Source organism: Podarcis raffonei, chromosome 2, assembly GCF_027172205.1.
Source record: "Podarcis raffonei isolate rPodRaf1 chromosome 2, rPodRaf1.pri, whole genome shotgun sequence".
Lineage (NCBI taxonomy): Eukaryota > Metazoa > Chordata > Lepidosauria > Squamata > Lacertidae > Podarcis > Podarcis raffonei.
In genome coordinates, this window is record NC_070603.1 from 117,120,825 (window position 1) to 117,139,260 (window position 18,436).

At 47.6% G+C, this 18,436-nt stretch overlaps 1 protein-coding gene across 1 annotated transcript; it reads left to right on the forward strand.

The window, feature by feature from the left end:
• The first annotated feature begins 3,983 nt into the window (after window positions 1-3,983).
• Window positions 3,984-18,177, forward strand: LOC128408783 (zinc finger protein 394-like). Its single transcript, XM_053378805.1, has 7 exons — window positions 3,984-4,089; window positions 8,687-9,682; window positions 11,145-11,241; window positions 11,908-12,053; window positions 12,947-13,073; window positions 14,219-14,428; window positions 17,441-18,177. The coding sequence occupies exons 2-7, from the start codon at window positions 8,936-8,938 to the stop codon at window positions 18,175-18,177; spliced, it is 2,064 nt and encodes a 687-aa protein (XP_053234780.1). The 5' UTR covers window positions 3,984-4,089; window positions 8,687-8,935.
• The last annotated feature ends 259 nt before the right edge of the window (window positions 18,178-18,436 follow it).

Consider the following 18,436-nt stretch of genomic DNA (forward strand, 5'->3'; position numbering starts at 1 on the left):
TTTAATATTCTGTTGGGAGCCGCCCAGAGTGGCTGGGGAAACCCAGCCAGTTGGGTGGGATATAAATTATTATTATTAGAGTGCTTTACATGTATGCTGGTTGTTACTCGCCTGCATTAAATGATTATAAGTTATAACAATGCAGAAGAGTGACAATGAGAGACAGGGGTTCCATCTGCCCCATACATTTAAAGCAGTATTAAGTCGCTTTAAACAGTCACAGCTTCACCAAAAGGATTACGGGAACTGTAGTCTGTTACAGGTGCTGAGAGTTTTTAGGAGGCCCCTATTCCCCTCATGGGACGTGGGTGGCGCTGTGGGTTAAACCACAGAGCCTAGGGCGGCCGATCAGAAGGTGCTCAGTCCCTGCTCCTGCCAACCTAGCAGTTCGAAAACATGTCAAAGTGCAAGTAGATAAATAGGCACCACTCCAGCAGGAAGGTAAACGGCATTTCTGTGCGCTGCTCTGGTTTGCCAGAAGCGGCTTAGTCATGCTGGCCACATGACCCGGAAGCTGTACGCCGGCTCCCTCGGCCAATAAAGCGAGATGAGCGCTGCAACCCCAGAGTCGGTCACGATTGGACCTAACGGTCAGGGGTCCCTTTACCTTATTCCCCTCATAGTGCTACAGTTCCCAGACTGGTTTAAGAATCCCTTGTCCCAAGGAACTCTTGTGAATCATAGCTTCATGAGGGCAATAGGGGTTTTCTAGCAACTCTCAGCATCCTTAACAAAATAAAATGATTTTGATTGCTTAAAGTGGTGCAATACTGCTTTAAGTACTCGGTGCTTACAGGGCCTAGCTAAAAGAAGTAATACATGTGAAAATAATTTAATACATAATTGAAGTGAAAGTTATGCACCCGTCCTAAAGAAAAAGACCTTAGCAGATGCTGTGGTGGGCGGGGCCAGAGGTAAGCATGGGTGGAGCAATTAATGTAAATTTTGTACAGTGGCCTTTCTAGCCTCAAACCTCTGGATAAGACACAGCAGAGACTGGTGTCTTTAGGATAGATGGTTTATTTACACATACAGTGGTACCTCAGGTTACATACGCTTCAGGTTACACACTCCGCTAACCTAGAAATAGTGTTTCAGGTTAAGAACTTTGCTTCAGGATAAAAACAGAAACCGGGATCCGGCAGCACGGTGGCAGCAGGAGGCCCCATTAGCTAAAGTGGTGCTTCAGGTTAAGAACAGTTTCAGGTTAAGTATGGACCTCCGGAATGAATTAAGTACTTAACCCGAGGTACCACTGTATAGACAACCTAAGCCCATGATGGAGGGTCTTACAGCACTAACGCTCTCAAGAAAGTCTTGCTTCCCCCATAGCCTTGAATTCCAGCAGAAGTCAGGCATGGCCCTCTCTCCCCCTTCTACTTTCAGCCTGCTTCTAGAGCGTTCTCCCTCTCTCTCACACACACACAGGACTCAGCCCTGGATTTTGTCCTAACTACCAGCTGATGGACACACCCAATTGCCCCCTGGCACAAAGCCACTTCCTTTGTTAATTTCATTGTACACAGGTTGTACATTGACAATAAAAGTGTTGTTGTTACCTTAATGTCCCATACTTAGGGGGCCATTATCTCACCAAGAAGCTGGAGGACTTTTCAATCAATTGAATCCTTGCTGAATTAGAAAAGGACTCAGGCAAAGAGCCTAGCGCGCACACACACTCACAACAATCTAAAAGCTTGCAGGCTTTTATTAAATTTTTATACCACCCTATACCCACAGGTCTCAGGACGGTTACAACATAAAATCACAATATAAAATCACAAAATACAAAACAAAAACTACCCAATTAACCCCCATCCCGTCCCCCCATTTTAAAAGGGCATTGAATGTCAATTAGCCAAAGGCCTGGTTAAAGAGGAATGTTTTTACCTGGCGTCTAAAGGTGTAAAATGAAGGTGCCAGCTGAACCTCCCTGGGGAGAACATTCCACAAAAGGGGAGCCACCACAGAAAAGACCCATTCTTGTATTGCCACCCTCCAGAGCTTTCATGGAGGAGGCACATGAAGGAGGGCCTCGGATGATGATTGCAGGCTCCAGGTAGGTTCATATGGAAAAGGGCGGTCCTTGAGGTATTGTGGTCCTGAGCCGTTTAAGGCCTAAATATTTTTAGCAGGAGCCGAAAAGAGTAGAGTGAAGGCACCTGGATGATGTCAACAACAGGCAGGGAGTTTCTGCCGCTCTGAAAGATTGATTTCTTACAAATGCCGAACAAGTATTACGTGGAACCTGTAACACTGCCAGTTCCTTTACGTCTCCCCATTAGCCTTTTGTTCACCCCAAGCTTTCCTTTTAAAAAAAATGTATTGTATTGATTTTCATGAGGAAATGGCAACACAGAAACAGGCAATTTCCCAGCCGGCCACCAACCCATAAAACCACAAGCATCTTTGAGTCTATCGGACAGTTCACAGAGCAAAAGCAAGACCAACTTTAGCCTCCAGTTGAAGAGCCCCTTCCAAACATTCAGAAGGAAGTTCTTGCTAAAATCAATCCTTCACAGCCAGCAGTCTTTACATTTGCAAATGTCTCAAGCCCTGCTAATACATAAACATCTTTGGTAGGAATGGGACCCATCCTTAGTCAATTGATTCAGTACCTGTGTATTCAGCATTTCAATAAGATGCTCTGGCAAGCCCAGGAAAACAATTAGCTTGCATTGTTAAAATCTGAGTGATAGGCTTGTCTACAGAAACCTGAGTTCTGAACTTTGCCTGATTTACATTTCTGCATTTCTGTGAAGTTTTCATTATGATATTGGGTGTGAGGGGGCATGCTGAAGCACATAGCCTCAGACTTTGCAAAGATGGAGGCCCGACACCATTGCAAATGTGCTGAGTTCTCTGATTAGGGATGTTGCTATGTTTATGGAGTCTGGTGTTGTGACCATTAGGTCCTGAGAGCCAATGTGGTGTAGTGGTTAAGAGCGGTAGTCTCGTAATCTGGGGAACCGGGTTCGCCTCTCCGCTCCTCCATATGCTGCTGCTGGGTGACCTTGGGCCAGTCACACTTCTTGAAGTCTCTCAGCCCCACTCACCTCACAGAGTGTTTGTTGTTGGGGAGGAAGGGAAAGGAGAATGTTAGCCGCTTTGAGACTCCTTAAAGGGAGTGAAAGGCGGGATATCAAATCCAAACTCTTCTTCTTCTTCTTTTTATTACTTTCTGAGGTTTCGTTGGGAAATGAGTTGTTTCTGTTGATAATATTCTATTAATAATATTTTTTGTACCTTTATGTTTGACATATTTTTGGATTTTTGTGGAAATTTTTATGCCTTTCCTGTTACGTTTGTAATTACGTACGCTTTTTTCGTATTGCAAGCCGCCTTGAGCATAGTTTTAACGATGGAAAGGCGGCATACAAATAAAATTATGAGTGAACGAATCCCCACCTAAACTGGGGAAGGGGGGACGTTCTCCTATCATAGAAGGGATTCCCAAGGGGCATCTAGTCCAACCCCCCCATATCAATATTTTCAGTGCTTAGGTCCTCTAAAGGTTAATGTGTCTTTACTCCTGGACTGCCAGATCCTGCTCAGGTTCACTCACTCCAACCCTGGATTCAACAATACTTGCCTCCTAGTCCAAGGAGGTAGAGTGGTCAGACCTGGGAGACCCGGATTCAAATCCCAACGTGACCATGAAGCTCATTGGGTGGCATTGGGTCAACTACTCGTGTGTCTAACCTGCCTCACAGGGTTGTTGTTGGGGATTAAACGAAGCCGGGTAAGAGAACCACGAGTGCCACCTTGAGCTCCTGAAAAAGCTGGGCAATTATTATTGTTGTTGTTGTTGTTGTTTATTAAATCCCTAACGCCGCCCTTCACCCGAGGAGAACAGGGCGCTTTACAGTATAAAACGCAGCAATGCAACGAATAAGCAAATGTGCATATTTAGATGCAGGGAATAAGCAAATATGCATAGGGACTGTTTTTTCGTTTTTTAAAGAAATATTTCTCCTGTAGCCACCCAGTCCTTCAACAGGGGGCGGTCGGAGGAGCGTCTTTCTGCCTCTGCAGCTCCGCCATTAAAACACCGTGGAGGAGGAAGAAGAGGCGAAGGGAGCATTTTAGGTGGGGGTGGGGGTGGAGGAAAAGGGGGGCTGGCAGCGGGGAAGGAAGATTTTGGGGTCCGGGGAAGCGTCATAGGCGCAACAGCGGCAGCAAAGCGGATCGATTGGAGAAGTGAGTTGCACCAGGCGCGCGCGCGCTCTCTCACACGTACACACGTGTCTCCTTGTCGCTTCCGGGACTGTGCAAAGGTGCGCGTGCGAAGCCCCGCGGTTAATCGCAGAAGCCCCACGTGCCACGTGGCCGCCGGCTGCCCCTTTTAAGTCGCCCCGCCTCAGTTCTCCGCGTATGTAGTATGGGAAGCAATAATTACAAATAGGTCGCAGGGTTTCTTTGCTGCAGTCCCGCCCCACCTCTTCTCTCCCAGAAGCTCAAGGTGGCGCGCGCGTCCCCCACCCACCTCCTCGTTTGGCCCCCACAACAACAACAACCCCAAGAGGTAGGTCATTATTAGCATTATTAGTATGCCTCCCTCCATCTGAGGATCACAGGGCGGTTTACCATATAAAAACACAGATTAGGTTGAGCGCAGGCAGTGATTGGTGAGCGTCCTGGCCAAGTGGAGGGATTTGAACACAGGTCCCCCATGTTGTTGCCAGTTACTCTCAGCCTGCCCTTGACCCGAGATTATGGGAGAAGCCTATAAATTAAAGCTGCTGTTGTTCAGATTAGCCCCCCTCCCCCCACATAAGCAATGGTGGGATATTAACGCCAGATTTTTATTATCATGTTCCTGCAAACTGCTCTCTGCTGCTGCTGCTGCTCCTCTCAAAATGCAATGCGCTCTATGTGGGTCTTCCTTTGAAGGTGACCTGGAAACTACAACTAATCCAGAAAGCGACAGGTGACTGGGAGTGGCCGCTGGGACCATATAACACTGGTCCTGAAAGGCCTACATTGGTTCCCACTACGTTTCTAAACACAATTCAGAGTGTTGGTGCTGACCTAAATGGCTTTGACCCTGTATAACTGAAGGAGCATCTCTGCCCCCATTGTTCAGCCTGGACACTGAGGTTCTCTTCCGTCTTCTGGCGGTTCCCTCACTGCGAGAATCAAAGTTATAGGGAACCGGGCAGAGGGCCTTCTCTGTAGTGGCACCCTCCCTGAGGAATGCCCTCCCATCAGATGTTAAAGAAATAAACAACTACAGTTGTACCTTGGATCTCAAACGCCTTGCTGACTCAAACGTTTTGGCTCCCGAATGCTGCAAACCCAGAAGTGAGTGTTCTGGTTTGTGAATGTTCTTTGGAACCCAAATGTCCAACGCGGCTTCTGATTGAGTAGTGCAGGAAGCTCCTGCAGCCAATCGGAAGCGGCACCTTGGTTTTCGAACATTTTCGGAAGTCGAATGGACTTCCGGGATGGATTCCGTTCAACAACCAAGGTACGACTGTATCTGACTTTTAGAAGACACCTAAAGGCAGCTCTGTAGCAGGACATTTTTGATGTTTGATGTTTTAGTATGTTCTGATATTTGCTGTGAGCTGCCCAGGGTGGCTGGGGAAACCCAACCAGATGGGTAGGGTATAAATAATAAAATTATTATTATTATTATTATTATTATTATTATTATTATTACTACTACTACTGGGAATTGGAGCTGCGTGCTGAGAGTGAACTACAACTCCCAGGATTCTGGACTGGGTTGCAGGATTAGGTAAAGGTAAAGGGACCCCTGACCATTAGGTCCAGGCGTGACCGACTCTGGGGTTGCGGCCCTCATCTCGCTTTATTGGCCAGGGGAGCCGGCGTCCAGCTTCCAGGTCATGTGGCCAGCATGACTAAGCCGCTTCTTGCGAACCAGAGCAGCGCACGGAAACGCTGTTTACCTTCCCGCCGGAGCGGTACCTATTTTATCTACTTGCACTTTGATGTGCTTTCGAACTGCTAGGTTGACAGGAGCAGGGACCAAGCAACGGGAGCTCACCTCGTCGCGGAGATTCGAACCACCGACCTTCTGATTGGCAAGTCCTAGGCTCTGTGGTTTAACCCACAGTGCCACCCCGCGTCCCTGGATTGCAGGATTATGTGCAGGAAATTTCAGCACTTGCCCAAGAAGACTAGCATGTGTAACCATGTCTTGCTCAGCTCAGCTCAGCACCCTGCCCTCTGCTCTCCAGTACAGTGGTATAATAATAATAATAATAATAATAATAATAATAATAATAATAATAATAATAATTTATTTGTACCCCGCCCATCTGGCTGGGTGTCCCCAGCCACTCTGGGTGGCTTCCATAGAAACCAAAAAACACTAAAATATCACACATTAAAAACTTCCCTGAACAGGGCTGGTACCTCAGGTTACATACGCTTCAGGTTACAGACTCTGCTAACCCAGAAATAGTGCTGCAGATTAAGAACTTTGTTTCAGGATGAGAACAAAAATCGTGCTCCAGTGGTGCGGCGGCAGCAGGAGGCCCCATTAGCTAAAGTGGTGCTTCAGGTTAAGAACAGTTTCAGGTTAAGTACGGACCTGTGGAACGAATTAAGTACTTAACCCGAGGTACCGCTGTATCTGCAATGTGAATTTAACACCAGACTACACTGCAAGGTTGTTTACAAATTGGTCTGGGCCTCAGCCCCCTCCTTGCAAACTGGAAATGTGGGAATAATATTGCTGCATTACATAGCAGGGTTGTTCCTCAGCCTCCTCAAATTGCAATATGTCGATGAAATCCCCCAAATACATTAAAAGTGTGCTTAAGCTGCTAGTCTTCCTCTTGGTCTGAAATGTGGGGATAACCTTCCTCAGCTATATTATATTATTTCCAAATGCTGCTCTGTCATTCTTAGCCTGGTGGGAAGAATGAGAAAGATTATTTGTGAGGGCTTTGTTGCTCTAATTTTGTAGGGTGATGGAGATGTCAGTAGGAACGGACACCCCATCTTTTTCTTCTCTGTGAGAGAATTTTGCTTTCCAAGACTGAAGAGGGCTTTTTGGGTGGAAAGAAAGCAGGGAAACTAGAAGGTGGAGAAATACAGGAGGAGGATAGAAGAGAGTTTCTTATGAATAGAAATTGATTGTTATACCACTCTGGTATACAGCTCCCAGAATTCTTTGGGGGAAACTATAGCTGTTTAAAGTGGTATTGTAGTGCTTTAAATTTATGGTGTGTGTGGACCAGATGTTGTTGGACTACAACTCCCACAATCTCTGACCATTGACCATGCTCCCTGGAGCGATGGGAGTTGTAGTATGGAGGGGACCAGGTTGGCAGGGGCTGACATATGCTGCTATGCTCTCCTTAGCATTGTGTGTATTTTCTTTCCCTGTCTCCCTTTTGAAACAGGAAAAGTACCTTGCGGAAAAACCTCATTTTTCATTTTATTCCAGAGTTAAAAGTTGAGCAGTGAACTTCCTGGTTCATAGATCTAGCCTGTTAGCCACACTGGCTGTTAATGCTCCCATTAAGGAAGAACTTAAGAAGAGCTTGCAGGATCAGGCCAGCAACCCGTGTAGTCCAGCATCCTGTTCTCACAGTGGCCAACCACTTCCCTTAAGGCAGCGTTTCCCAAAATTGGGCCTCCAGCTGTTTTTGGACCACAGTTCCCATCACCCCTGTCCATTGGTCTTGCTAACTAGGGATGATGGGAGTTGTAGTCCAAAAACTGCTGGAGACCCAAGTTTGGTAAACGCTGCCTTAAGGGAACCCACAAGCAGGGACTGAGGAAAAGAGTGATGTGATGTATAGAAAGCCTTATGAGGAACGGTTGAAGGAATTGGGTATGTTTAGCCTGGGAAAGAAGAGACTGAGAGGAGATAAGATAGCCATCTTCAAATATCTCAAGGGCTGTCCCATGGAAGAGGGTGCATGCTTGTTTACTCCTGCTCTGGAGGGTAGGACTCAAATGAATGGTTTCAAGTTACAAGAAGGGAGACTCCGACTAAACATCAGGAAAAGCTTTCTGACAGTAAGACTGGAATAGTCTCCTTCAGAGGGTGGTGGACTCTCCTTCCTTGGAGGTTATTAAGCAGAGGTTGGATGGCCGTCTGTCAGGGATGCTTTTAACTGAGATTCCTGCATCGCAGGTGGTTGGACTAGATGACTGTCAAGATCCCTTCCAACTCTATGATTCTCTATTGATATGGGGGTTGATAGTTCACTTTTACTAGAGAATGTGCCCCGTGTTCAAAACTCCCATTGTTCTAGGTGCATTATACAACACGGAATTTCATTAGCGTGAGCACTTTCTGAGCTCTGGGCGTAGTACTGCACCTAAGATTTCAGAATAAAACTGCAGAGTGGAAGGAAAGGAAGACATTTTTCTGCCTTGCCTCTTCCATCTACTCCCTGAAGAGACCCTCTTAAGAATATTACAGAGGGGACGACGACAGGGGAAGGACTGGACAAGGTGAAAAATGAACATAATATTTCGCTGCAGTTCATTCATTTTCAGCTTTGTATTCTTGTTATTTAAAAAAATGCCTAGACATTCCCTTGTTGCGCCCATAACCTAGGTTTAAGCTGCCATTTAGCTCCTAGCTTTCATATCTCAGTTTCTAATACTGAATGTGCCCCACCACCCAGATTGCTAACCACTTTTTGGCTTTTGTTTTCCTTGACTCCATTGTGTGTGTGTTTGTGTGTTTCTTTAGCTCAGGTAGAAACGCCCCTTTCAACTCAGGAAGACCCCCCAGGGTCTTCAGACTACTGGGGTCCTCAGGCAATTGCAGCTCTTTTGTCACCAAGCAAATTTCATCAGACCTGAACCTTCCTCTCTGAGAGCTCCTTGGACTAAACATCTCTCTGTTTCCATCAATATCAAGAACTGGTAAGAGTCTTCCTTCCCCCTAGAACCAACCAGCAAAAAAGTTTATCGCTAGCTTTTTAGCTCAAGAGTTGGAATGAAGATGATAGAGCAAAAATTTGCAGGCACTGAACCTAAAGGGGGATCAGAAGGAGCAACAAAGCCTATCAGAGCAGTTTCTTCTGAATATACAACCAAGCAGTCAGGCTGTGGAGCATCTGAAGACTGCAAAGGGGGGCCTGGCAAGGGGAGGCAAGAGCGATGGGAAGCCCAGTGGCAGCAGTTCCTGAAGACCCTGCAGCCCCTTCACCCAGAAGGGGGAAGCCCCCCAGAGACGCCTGAGTCTGCCCCCTGGGAAGACGCCAACGCCTTTCTGGCCTCCTTTGAGCAAGTGGCCAAAGCCTGCCGCTGGCCCAGAGGAGAGTGGGTGGCCCGGCTCCTCCCTGCGCTGAGCGGGGAAGCAGACGAGGCCTTCCAGAGCCTGGAAGCCGGAGACAGAGAGGATTATGGGAAGGTGAAGGCGGCCATCTTGCGAGGGGCCGCCCTGAGGACGGAGGCTGAGCGCCAACACTTCCGGCAGTTCTGCTGCCAGCAGGTGGAAGACCCCCGGAGGATCCACCTGCAGCTGCAGGATCTCTGCCACCGGTGGCTGAAGCCAGAGAGACGCAGCAAAGAGCAGATCCTGGAGCTGCTGGTCCTGGAGCAGTTCCTGGCCAGCCTCCCGCCAGAGCTGCAGAGCTGGATCCGAGCAGGAGGACCGGAGTCGTGTTCACAGGCGGTGGCCCTGGCGGAGGAGTTCCTGATGGACAGCCAGCAAGACTTGGCCGAGGCTGCAGAGTGGCAGGTGAGAGAATAATCCATTTAACTGTCTTAGGCACGTGCAAAGTGTTTACATGTATCACCTCTGAAAAAGAGTATTAACTTTTCACGACTCCAACCAAGAAATTTGGGGAACAGTCCTGTGGGGTTTTGCCAAGACAGGCAGGGAAAAAAAGAACAGCATTTTTGTTTTGTAATTTATAATAATAATAATATCCTTTATTAGGCATAGCAAACCACACATGATCAAACAGGCACCATTTACAATTTGTATAAAAGGAGAACTCAACATAACAAGGTTTGTCCTAGTCAGATCTTTAACTCCAGAGAAAATCAATTTGCATAAATAATGCAATACAACACTACCGCATCACCGATCAATTAAGAACCACTAAATCTCTTTATAATGGCCCAGTCTTTCTACATGGACAGCACTCAAAAATTCAGCCACTATTAATGTAATTTGATCATTCCTGTCCGAGAGCAGGTCCTGAACCGTTGGTACAGGTCCTGAACCTTTGTTATGTAATTTTAAAAAGTGTTGGTTTGGGCTGTAAGCCCAAGTAAACCCCACAGAGTTCTAGTTTAGAATTGCAGTGTTAGCCTTACATTGACCCTGGAACGTAAATGCAAGGTTGCCACATTTTCTTTCTGGCAGGTCAACTGTGCCTTTAGCAGTTGCAACACAGGACAGAAAGGCCACATTTGTTGCTTTTCCCAGCATGGCAATACAGCATGGACGTCTTCAGCATCATCCCCTTCTGATCTTTCCATCGGCTCAAGCATTTCAGCATGCCAGGTGGAAGGATCTGCCCCATGTCTCCCACCCCCCACGTGCTGTTCTGGGTTCCCCGCTCCAGAACCAATTGTGGAGGGGCACAGAGGGGCCAGGGAAGCCCCGCTGCCCAAGCAGAAGTCCTTGCGCAGGCAGATCTCTCGTGAGGTAGTAAACTCAGAGCAGAGCCTCTGAAATAAGTGGACCTTAATCATGTTCATTAATTTTAGTAGATCTTCTCCAGGTTGAATGTGATTGAATTCCACCCAATGAAATCATCTATGCTCATTAAGTTCAAGGTGTCTCCTCTGAGTAGGACTAGCAGTGGATGTGACCCCGCACCTGTAGGAACGCTTCCTGTCATGTGATCTGTGGGTTGCATCCAAAGCTAATCCCAGCCCCTTTCCAGGGCCGCTTCAAGATTCTTCTTCTTCCTGTCATGTGGTTGTTAAAGTTCCAGAAGCCACGATATGTGTGTTTTTGTGCAGTTTTGCCAACCCTGTGCAGTGTTCACAATTATATAGCTTGCTTGGCCTTGGAACAATCGCATGAGAGCCAATGAGCTTTATTTGCTCCCCGCAAACCACTGCTAGTTGAATTAAACCTGGAATGGAATAGGATTAAGGGGTGCAGACCCCTACCACTTACTCTTTGTAGTTGTTTCGCTCTGTTCCGGGTATGACCACCCTCACTGATTCAGGAACCGTTGTAGGATGCGTGCGTGGATTCCGTGGATGCAGAGGAGGTGCCATCGGACGTTGCTCAAGGACGGATCTACAAAGACAGAGATGGGGAAATCAGTTTGCTAGGTAAGGATTCACAAGAGCGACTAACATCGCAGTCCTAACCGTGTCTGCTCAGAAGTAAGTCAGGGGTTACTCCAAGGAAGAGATGGGGACCTAAGAGTTTTGCACCTTTTGTATGAGTGGTATAATTTGGACAACTAGGTGTAACGGAAGTCTCTTGTGCCTTTAAGCTGTGTGGTGATGAGATTTTGGCAGGTGAGATTTGTCACGCAGGGGATCATGAAACACTGCACCCGTTGAATTTCCCTATTCTACACAACAGCGCAAGGTCGCTTCAGAGGTGCCAAAACTAGCATCTCGCCAAAATAATTTGTTGTATGCTCAGGCGAAGCAACCACAAAGTACCAAATAACTGCATATTCAAGTCTGGCCCAGGTTTTCCAGATTTTCTAGTCAATTTTCTTTGGTTGTGACTTGATCTAGTACTAGAATTTGGAGGACAGATCCTCTGTAGGATGCTCTAGCTAGGCATGATGTGAACTGCTGGCATCCAGTTATAGAGTTGTACAGTTGGAAGGGACCCAGGGGTCATCTAGTCCAACCCCCTGCAATGCAGGAATCTCAACTAAAACATCCATGACGGGTGGCCAGCCAACCTCTGCCTAAAAACCTCCAAGGGAAGGGGTGGCCAGGTTTCCCTTCTGAAATTGTCCTTTCCATCCTTTGCAGGTGGCGACATCAAAAGCTCAAGTAATTCCAGTTTGTTGCTTCCTCCTGAAGGACGGGAGATGGCTGAAGTGGTCCTGAGCGAGGTGAGCTTTGGAGACCACAGCATTGCTTCCCGGGGCCGGGGTCTCAGTGTGCAAGTAGAGGAGGTAAAAGTCTGGCTTTTACCCTAGTTTGCTGCTCTCCCTCTTGTTCTGCCTCAGGGTATTTCCACCCTAGTAGGGTTAATTTTAGAGCCCAGCTAAAGAAGCAGCAGCAGCTGAGCAAACTGTCCACACAAAAAATAGTAACCTGCCTGTTGTTAGTTGTTTATAGCATGCTGGTTTAATTTTAAGAAGCAAAGAATAAACTCCTAGTTTTTGACACTTCCTTGCCTTGTCCACCTGCAGATGGTGTTTGTTCTCCATAGGTGACTAAGGCTATTTATGTTCCCAGTATGTATTCATCATCCTTTTCTGTGTTCTAAGTCACAGTGCAGAGTGTAGCTTTTCCTCAGTGTTTAATTTTGTATTTTTACAACTGGATTGATCAGGACGCGGGTGGCGCTGTGGGTTAAACCACAGAGCCTAGGACTTGCCAATCAGAAGGTTGGCGCTTCGAATCCCCGCGACAGAGTGAGCTCCCGTTGCTCGGTCCCTACTCCTGCCAACCTAGCAGTTCGAAAGCACGTCAAAATGCAAGTAGATAAATAGGTACCGCTCCGGTGGGAAGGTAAAGGGCATTTCCGTGCGCTGCTCTGGTTCATCAGAAGTGGATTAGTCATGCTGGCCACATGACCCGGAAGCTGTACACCGGCTCCCTCTGCCAATAAAGTGAGATGAGCGCTGCGACCCCAGAGTCGGTCACGACTGGACCTAATGGTCAGGGATCCCTTTACCTTTACAACTGGATTGAGAGATGAAACTCTTATTTAATGGGTCTGGGGTTTGTTTGTTTGTTTGTTTGTTTGTGGGGGGGAGGACATTAGCATCATTCTGTGCATTTGCATTGTTTCTTATGCAACAGCATCTGATGGCGGTGTTGGGGTGTTTTATGTTTCCAGGGACTGCCAAATTCCAAGGAGACAGGCGTGCCTTTGCCCATGTTTGAAAGGACTCCAACACAGCCACGCCAACAGACTATATTCTGGCAAGTCCTGCCAGAGGACAATGGAAATGTCCTGAGTTTTGGTAAGGGTCGCTCAAGTCCAGTAAACAACTTGCCATTTTTGGAATTCGAAAGAGGAAGAAAGAGCCTTTTCCCCAATTCAATGTACTGCAGTACAAGTCATAAATACAAAAACATTAGGAATAACAGTAAGAGCTGTTTGACAGTGGAACAGTCTCCCTCGGGAGGTGGTGGGTTCAACTTGGAGCTTTTTTTAGCAGAGGCTGGATTATTATTATTATTATTATTATTATTATTATTATTATTATTATTATTATTATTTGTACCCCGCCCATCTGGCTGGGTTTCTCCAGCCACTCTGGGCAGCTTCCAACAAAGATTAAAAATACATTAAAATGTCACACATTAAAAACTTCCCTGAACAGGGCTGCCTTCAGATGTCTTCTAAATTTCAGGTAGTTGTTTATCTCTTTGACATCTGATGGGAGGGCGTTCCACAGGGCGGGTGCCACTACCGAGAAGGCCCTCTGCCTGGTTCCTTGTAGCTTTGCTTCTCGCAATGAGGGAACTGCTGGAAGGCCCTCGGCGCTGGACCTCAGCGTCAGGGCAGAACGATGGGGGTGGAGACGCTCCTTCAGGTATACTGGGCCGAGACCATTTAGGGCTTTAAAGATCAACACCAACACTTTGAATTGTGCTCGGAAACGTACTGGGAGCCAATGTAGCTCTTTCCTTGAATGACTGAGAATTGCTTTTTCTGAGGGTGTTGAAAACTCTTGGGAAACCAGAGGCCTTGGTTTGCTTCAGATAGCACAATTCCCGGGACTTGAGTGTGAGATGTCCCTTTTGCCCCTTCAAAACAGGAGCCATCGTGTGAGACATGCCCGATAGCATTCAGTGCCCCAAATTCCTTCCGTGCAGGATTAGCTGAAGCAGTTTCTGTACAAATAGAACAAAATAGCCGTATTTATTCCCTTTATTTAGAGAGGACACAAACCAACCTGGCTTAAGCGAACAATCCTCACAGCCTGGGATGTAAGGAGAGGGGTTGATATCTGGCTGGAGGTAGGGAGAGAAAGAAATAATGCTTGAGCTTAGCAGAGATATTTCGATGATGCGGAAGGGCAAATAGTGAGGAGAGGAAGGAGGTTGCAGGCTTCTAGAAAAGACCAGAGCATGGACAAAACCCCTCTCTCTGTCTCTTCAGGTGAACAAAAGAGATGCTGGATCAAGAGGGAAACGTCTCAGCGGGGAGAGACTTTGCCAGAGGACATACACAGGGCATGCGCAGAAGTACCTCAGTGGGATTTTCCTCTGACGTCTGAAACTCACGAGCAGCGATGTGAGGGGAAAGGGCGACAGAGGAAGCCAGTGGAGAGAGAGGGAGAACGCAGCGAGCGCACAGAAGTTATTCCAGGTGTTGTTATCCTGACCTCCTCAGGGCCCATAGAGGGGGAGAAGCTTCCATTTTCTGGGTACGGGAGGAAACACAACGACAAGTCAGGGCTTGTTGTGAGTCACCCTGGGGAGGACCCCAGTGAACGTCCTCCGTGGGGCAAAGAAAGCCAGACAAAGCGTTGCTTCTGTAAACCTCAGGGGATGCTTACAGGAGGGAAACAACATGCACCTGCCAAGTGTGGAAGAAACCCTTTTGTTGGCCACCAGAATATTTGCACAGAAGAGGAACTCAAGGAAAGTCTTGAGGGTGGCCAAAGTTTCAGATGCAGGCTGCAGAATCATCAGGACGTTCCTTCAGGAGGGAAGAATCATGAATGTTCCACATGTAGGAAAAGCTTCACTTCCAGAACAAGTTTAACAAGGCACCAGAGGATTCATACTGGAGAGAAACCGTACAAATGTTCTCACTGCAGGAAGTGTTTCGGTCAGAGGTCGGACTTGAAGGTTCATCAGAGAATCCATACCGGAGAGAAACCGTACAAATGTCCCGAGTGCGATAAGAGCTTCAGGCGGCCACAGCACCTGATGGGCCATCAGAGGACCCATAGCAGAGAGTAACTGTTTCAAGTTCATCAGAGCACTCACAAGAGACCTTACAAATGCCACAAGGAAAAGCCAGGAAAGATTGGTTAAGCACCAGAGCACCTTTAATATTGTCTGCCATCAGATCCTATCACCACAGATTCCACTTTCTCGATACTCTCGATAGCAAGTGGGTGGCCACTATGAACTATTTTTGCCCACAGCTCCTCAGCGGCATGCTCTCCTAGTGAAGGAAGTTCCAGAAACCATTTTTTATCTTGTCAATACAGTGGTACCTTGGGTTACAGACGCTTCAGGTTACAGATGTTTCAGGTTACAGACTATGCTAACCCAGAAATAGTACCTCGGGTTAAGAACTTTGCTTAAGGAAAGAAATTGCGCAGCAGCGGCACGGCAGCAGCGGGAGGCCCCATTAGCTAAAGTGGTGCTTCAGGTTAAGAACAGTTTCAGGTTAAGAACGGACCTCCAGAACGAATTAAGTTCTTAACCCGAGGTGCCACTGTAGTGGCTGCAGTCTTAAAAACTGCATACTGGGACATAGTTAGTGGAATATCTCATGTGTCAAACTGCTTGGGATTAAACCATTCTGCTTCCCATTGCTTTTCCTCAAGGAGCATTGGGAACTGGAGTTTGCGGTGGGTCTTTTGGCAGCCCAGAGGCCGGTACTGACCTCTTGATGTACAATTCCCAGAGTCTGATTCTGAGTTGTCCCCTTCTCACTTCAACAGGGAAGCCATAATATGGAGACATGGCTGATAGTATGGAAAGGGGGCAGGTGATCAGGGTCTTCAGTGCCCCAAATATATCTTCTTTGTGATTAGTTGAAACTGGTTTTGTATTAGACGGAACACTTGGGAGTGGGGGTTGGTCCAAGTGTGGGGAACATTTGACCCTCCAGAGGTTGCTGAACATAGCCAGGGATGATGGGAGTTGGAGTTCAGCAACCTCTGGAGGGTCAAATGTTCCCCACCGCTGATTTAGCCAGTCAAACTGCTGTTGCTGGCCCCTATGAACATAACCATTTATCCATAAAGTACTTTAGCTATTAGGGAGAAGTAGACAGGTTTAGACTGCAATCCTAAAAAAAAGTCTGCTACCTGGCATTGTGGACTTAATTAAAATTACAGGCTTTTGATACCAGCCTTTAGAACAAACTATAATACATTGTTGTTTTCCTCATTTACCCCCAATGTACCCCAGGAATTGCTTTTTCTGAGGGCGCTGAAACCTACTGAGGAACCAGAGGTATCATGTTTCCTTCAGAAAGCAAAACTCCTGGAATTTATGTTTTTGCCCCTTCATAAAGCCGTGATGAGAGACGCGGGTGGCGCTGTGGGTAAAAGCCTCAGCGCCTAGGGCTTGCCGATCGAAAGGTTGGCGGTTCGAATCCCCGCGGCAGGGTGCGCTCCCGCTGCTCAGTCCCAGCGCCTGCCAACCTAGCAGTTCGAAAGCACCCCCGGGTGCAAGTAGATAAATAGGGACCGCTTACCAGTGGGAAGGTAAACGGCGTTCCGTGTGTTGCACTGGCTCGCCAGATGCAGCTTTGTCACTCTGGCCACGTGACCCGGAAGTGTCTTCGGACAGCGCTGGCCCCCAGCCTCTTGAGTGAGATGGGCGCACAACCCCAGAGTCTGTCAAGACTGGCCCGTATGGGCAGGGGTACCTTTACCTTTAAAGCCGTGATGGGGACATGGGTGGCGCTGTGGTCTAAACCACAGAGCCTAGGGCCTGCCAATCAGAAGGTCGGCGGTTTGAATCCCCGCGACAGGGTGAGCTTCCGTTGCTCGGTCCCGGCTCCTGCCAACCTAGCAGTTCAAAAGCACGTCAAGTACAAGTAGATAAATAGGTACCACTCTGGCGGGAAGGTAAATGGTGTTTTTGTGCACTGTTCTGGTTCTCCAGAAGCGGCTTAGTCATGCTGGCCACATGACCTGGAAGCTGTCTGCGGACAAATGCCGGCTCCCTCAGCCTATAGAGCGAGATGAGTGTGCAACCCCAGAGTCGTCCACAACTGGACCTAATGGTCATTTACCTTTAAAGCCGTGATGAGAGATAATGGCTGACAGAATGGTTGGGGACGGTCTCATTCACAGTGTGGAAGATGACTTTCCTCTGCAACAAGTTGAAACTGATTTAGTGCAAGCAGACCCGAATAGGCGCCCTAGGCTTTAACATCTTAATTTAGAGATGCCACAAAAGGCACCTCTCTCAAGAGCAGAACCGAGTGAAGAGGAGAACCTCACTTGTGGAGAGAGTGGTGATGTGTGGCTAGAAATTGAGAGAAAATGCTGAGTGTAGCGGAGAAGATTCAGAATTGCCTAGAAAGGGAGCTCTGGCAGGACAGAGAAAGCCAGGAGGGAGGAGGTTGCAAGAGTCTAGAAAAGAGGTGACCAGGGCCTGGACAAAATTCCTCTCTCTTTCTCTTCAGGTGAACAAGACAGGTGCTGGATGAAGATGGAGAAATCCCAGTTGGGAGAGAATTTGCTGAAAGAAATGCACAGGGAGTTAGCGGGAGAATTCCTACGGGATATTTCGGCTGTGACACCTGGAATTCCTGAGGAGAAAAATAATTCCAAAGGGCAACGGGAGAAGCAGCCAGTGAAGAGAGAAACACAGTGCCTCTCAGGAGTTATTGCAGTCTCTGTTAGCGAAGCCACAGCAGTGGCCACAGACAGTGGAAAGCCCTGCAGGAGAAAATATAAGTCAGAGAACCCTTTTGAGTGCCCCACATCAGCGAGAGACAGCCACTCGGTATGTTGCCTTGAGAAACTACAAGGAACACTTAGGGGGGAGAAACAAAATGCCTTGCCTGCATGTGGGGAAAATCTATGTGGGAGAGAGGAATTCGTTGGACACCAGGACAGCCGCACAGAAGAGAGCTCCCACGAATGCCCCGACGATGAGAAACGCTTCAGACATAGACATCGGAACAAGAATTCAGGAAGGAAACCCCACGAATGTTCTGTGTGCAGGAAAAACTTCAGCTTCAGAGCAGAGTTAGCAAGACATCATAGAATCCATACGGGAGAGAAACCATACGGATGTTCTCAGTGTGGGAGAAGCTTCCGGCAGAGAACGCACTTAGTTAGGCACCAGAGCATCCATACTGGGGAACTGTTCCAATGCACCGAATGTGGGAAGGGCTTTTCCCAGAGAGATAGATAGATAGATAGATAGATTCTTTATTGTCATTACACACGTGCAACATTGCACAAGTGCAACGAAATTGGATGCCATCCCTTAAAAACAACAAAAGGTTGAAAAGACACCAGAGAACTCACAGGACGCTCCCGAGGCCTGCGTCCTCTGAGGGTGGGGAGAGTTCAAATCGGGGCAGCATGTTCGTTGTGCAGGCCCCTGCCATACCTGTACCAGTAGCCATATTCCCATTGGGAGTAGCCAGCATTAGGCCTCAAAATGGGAT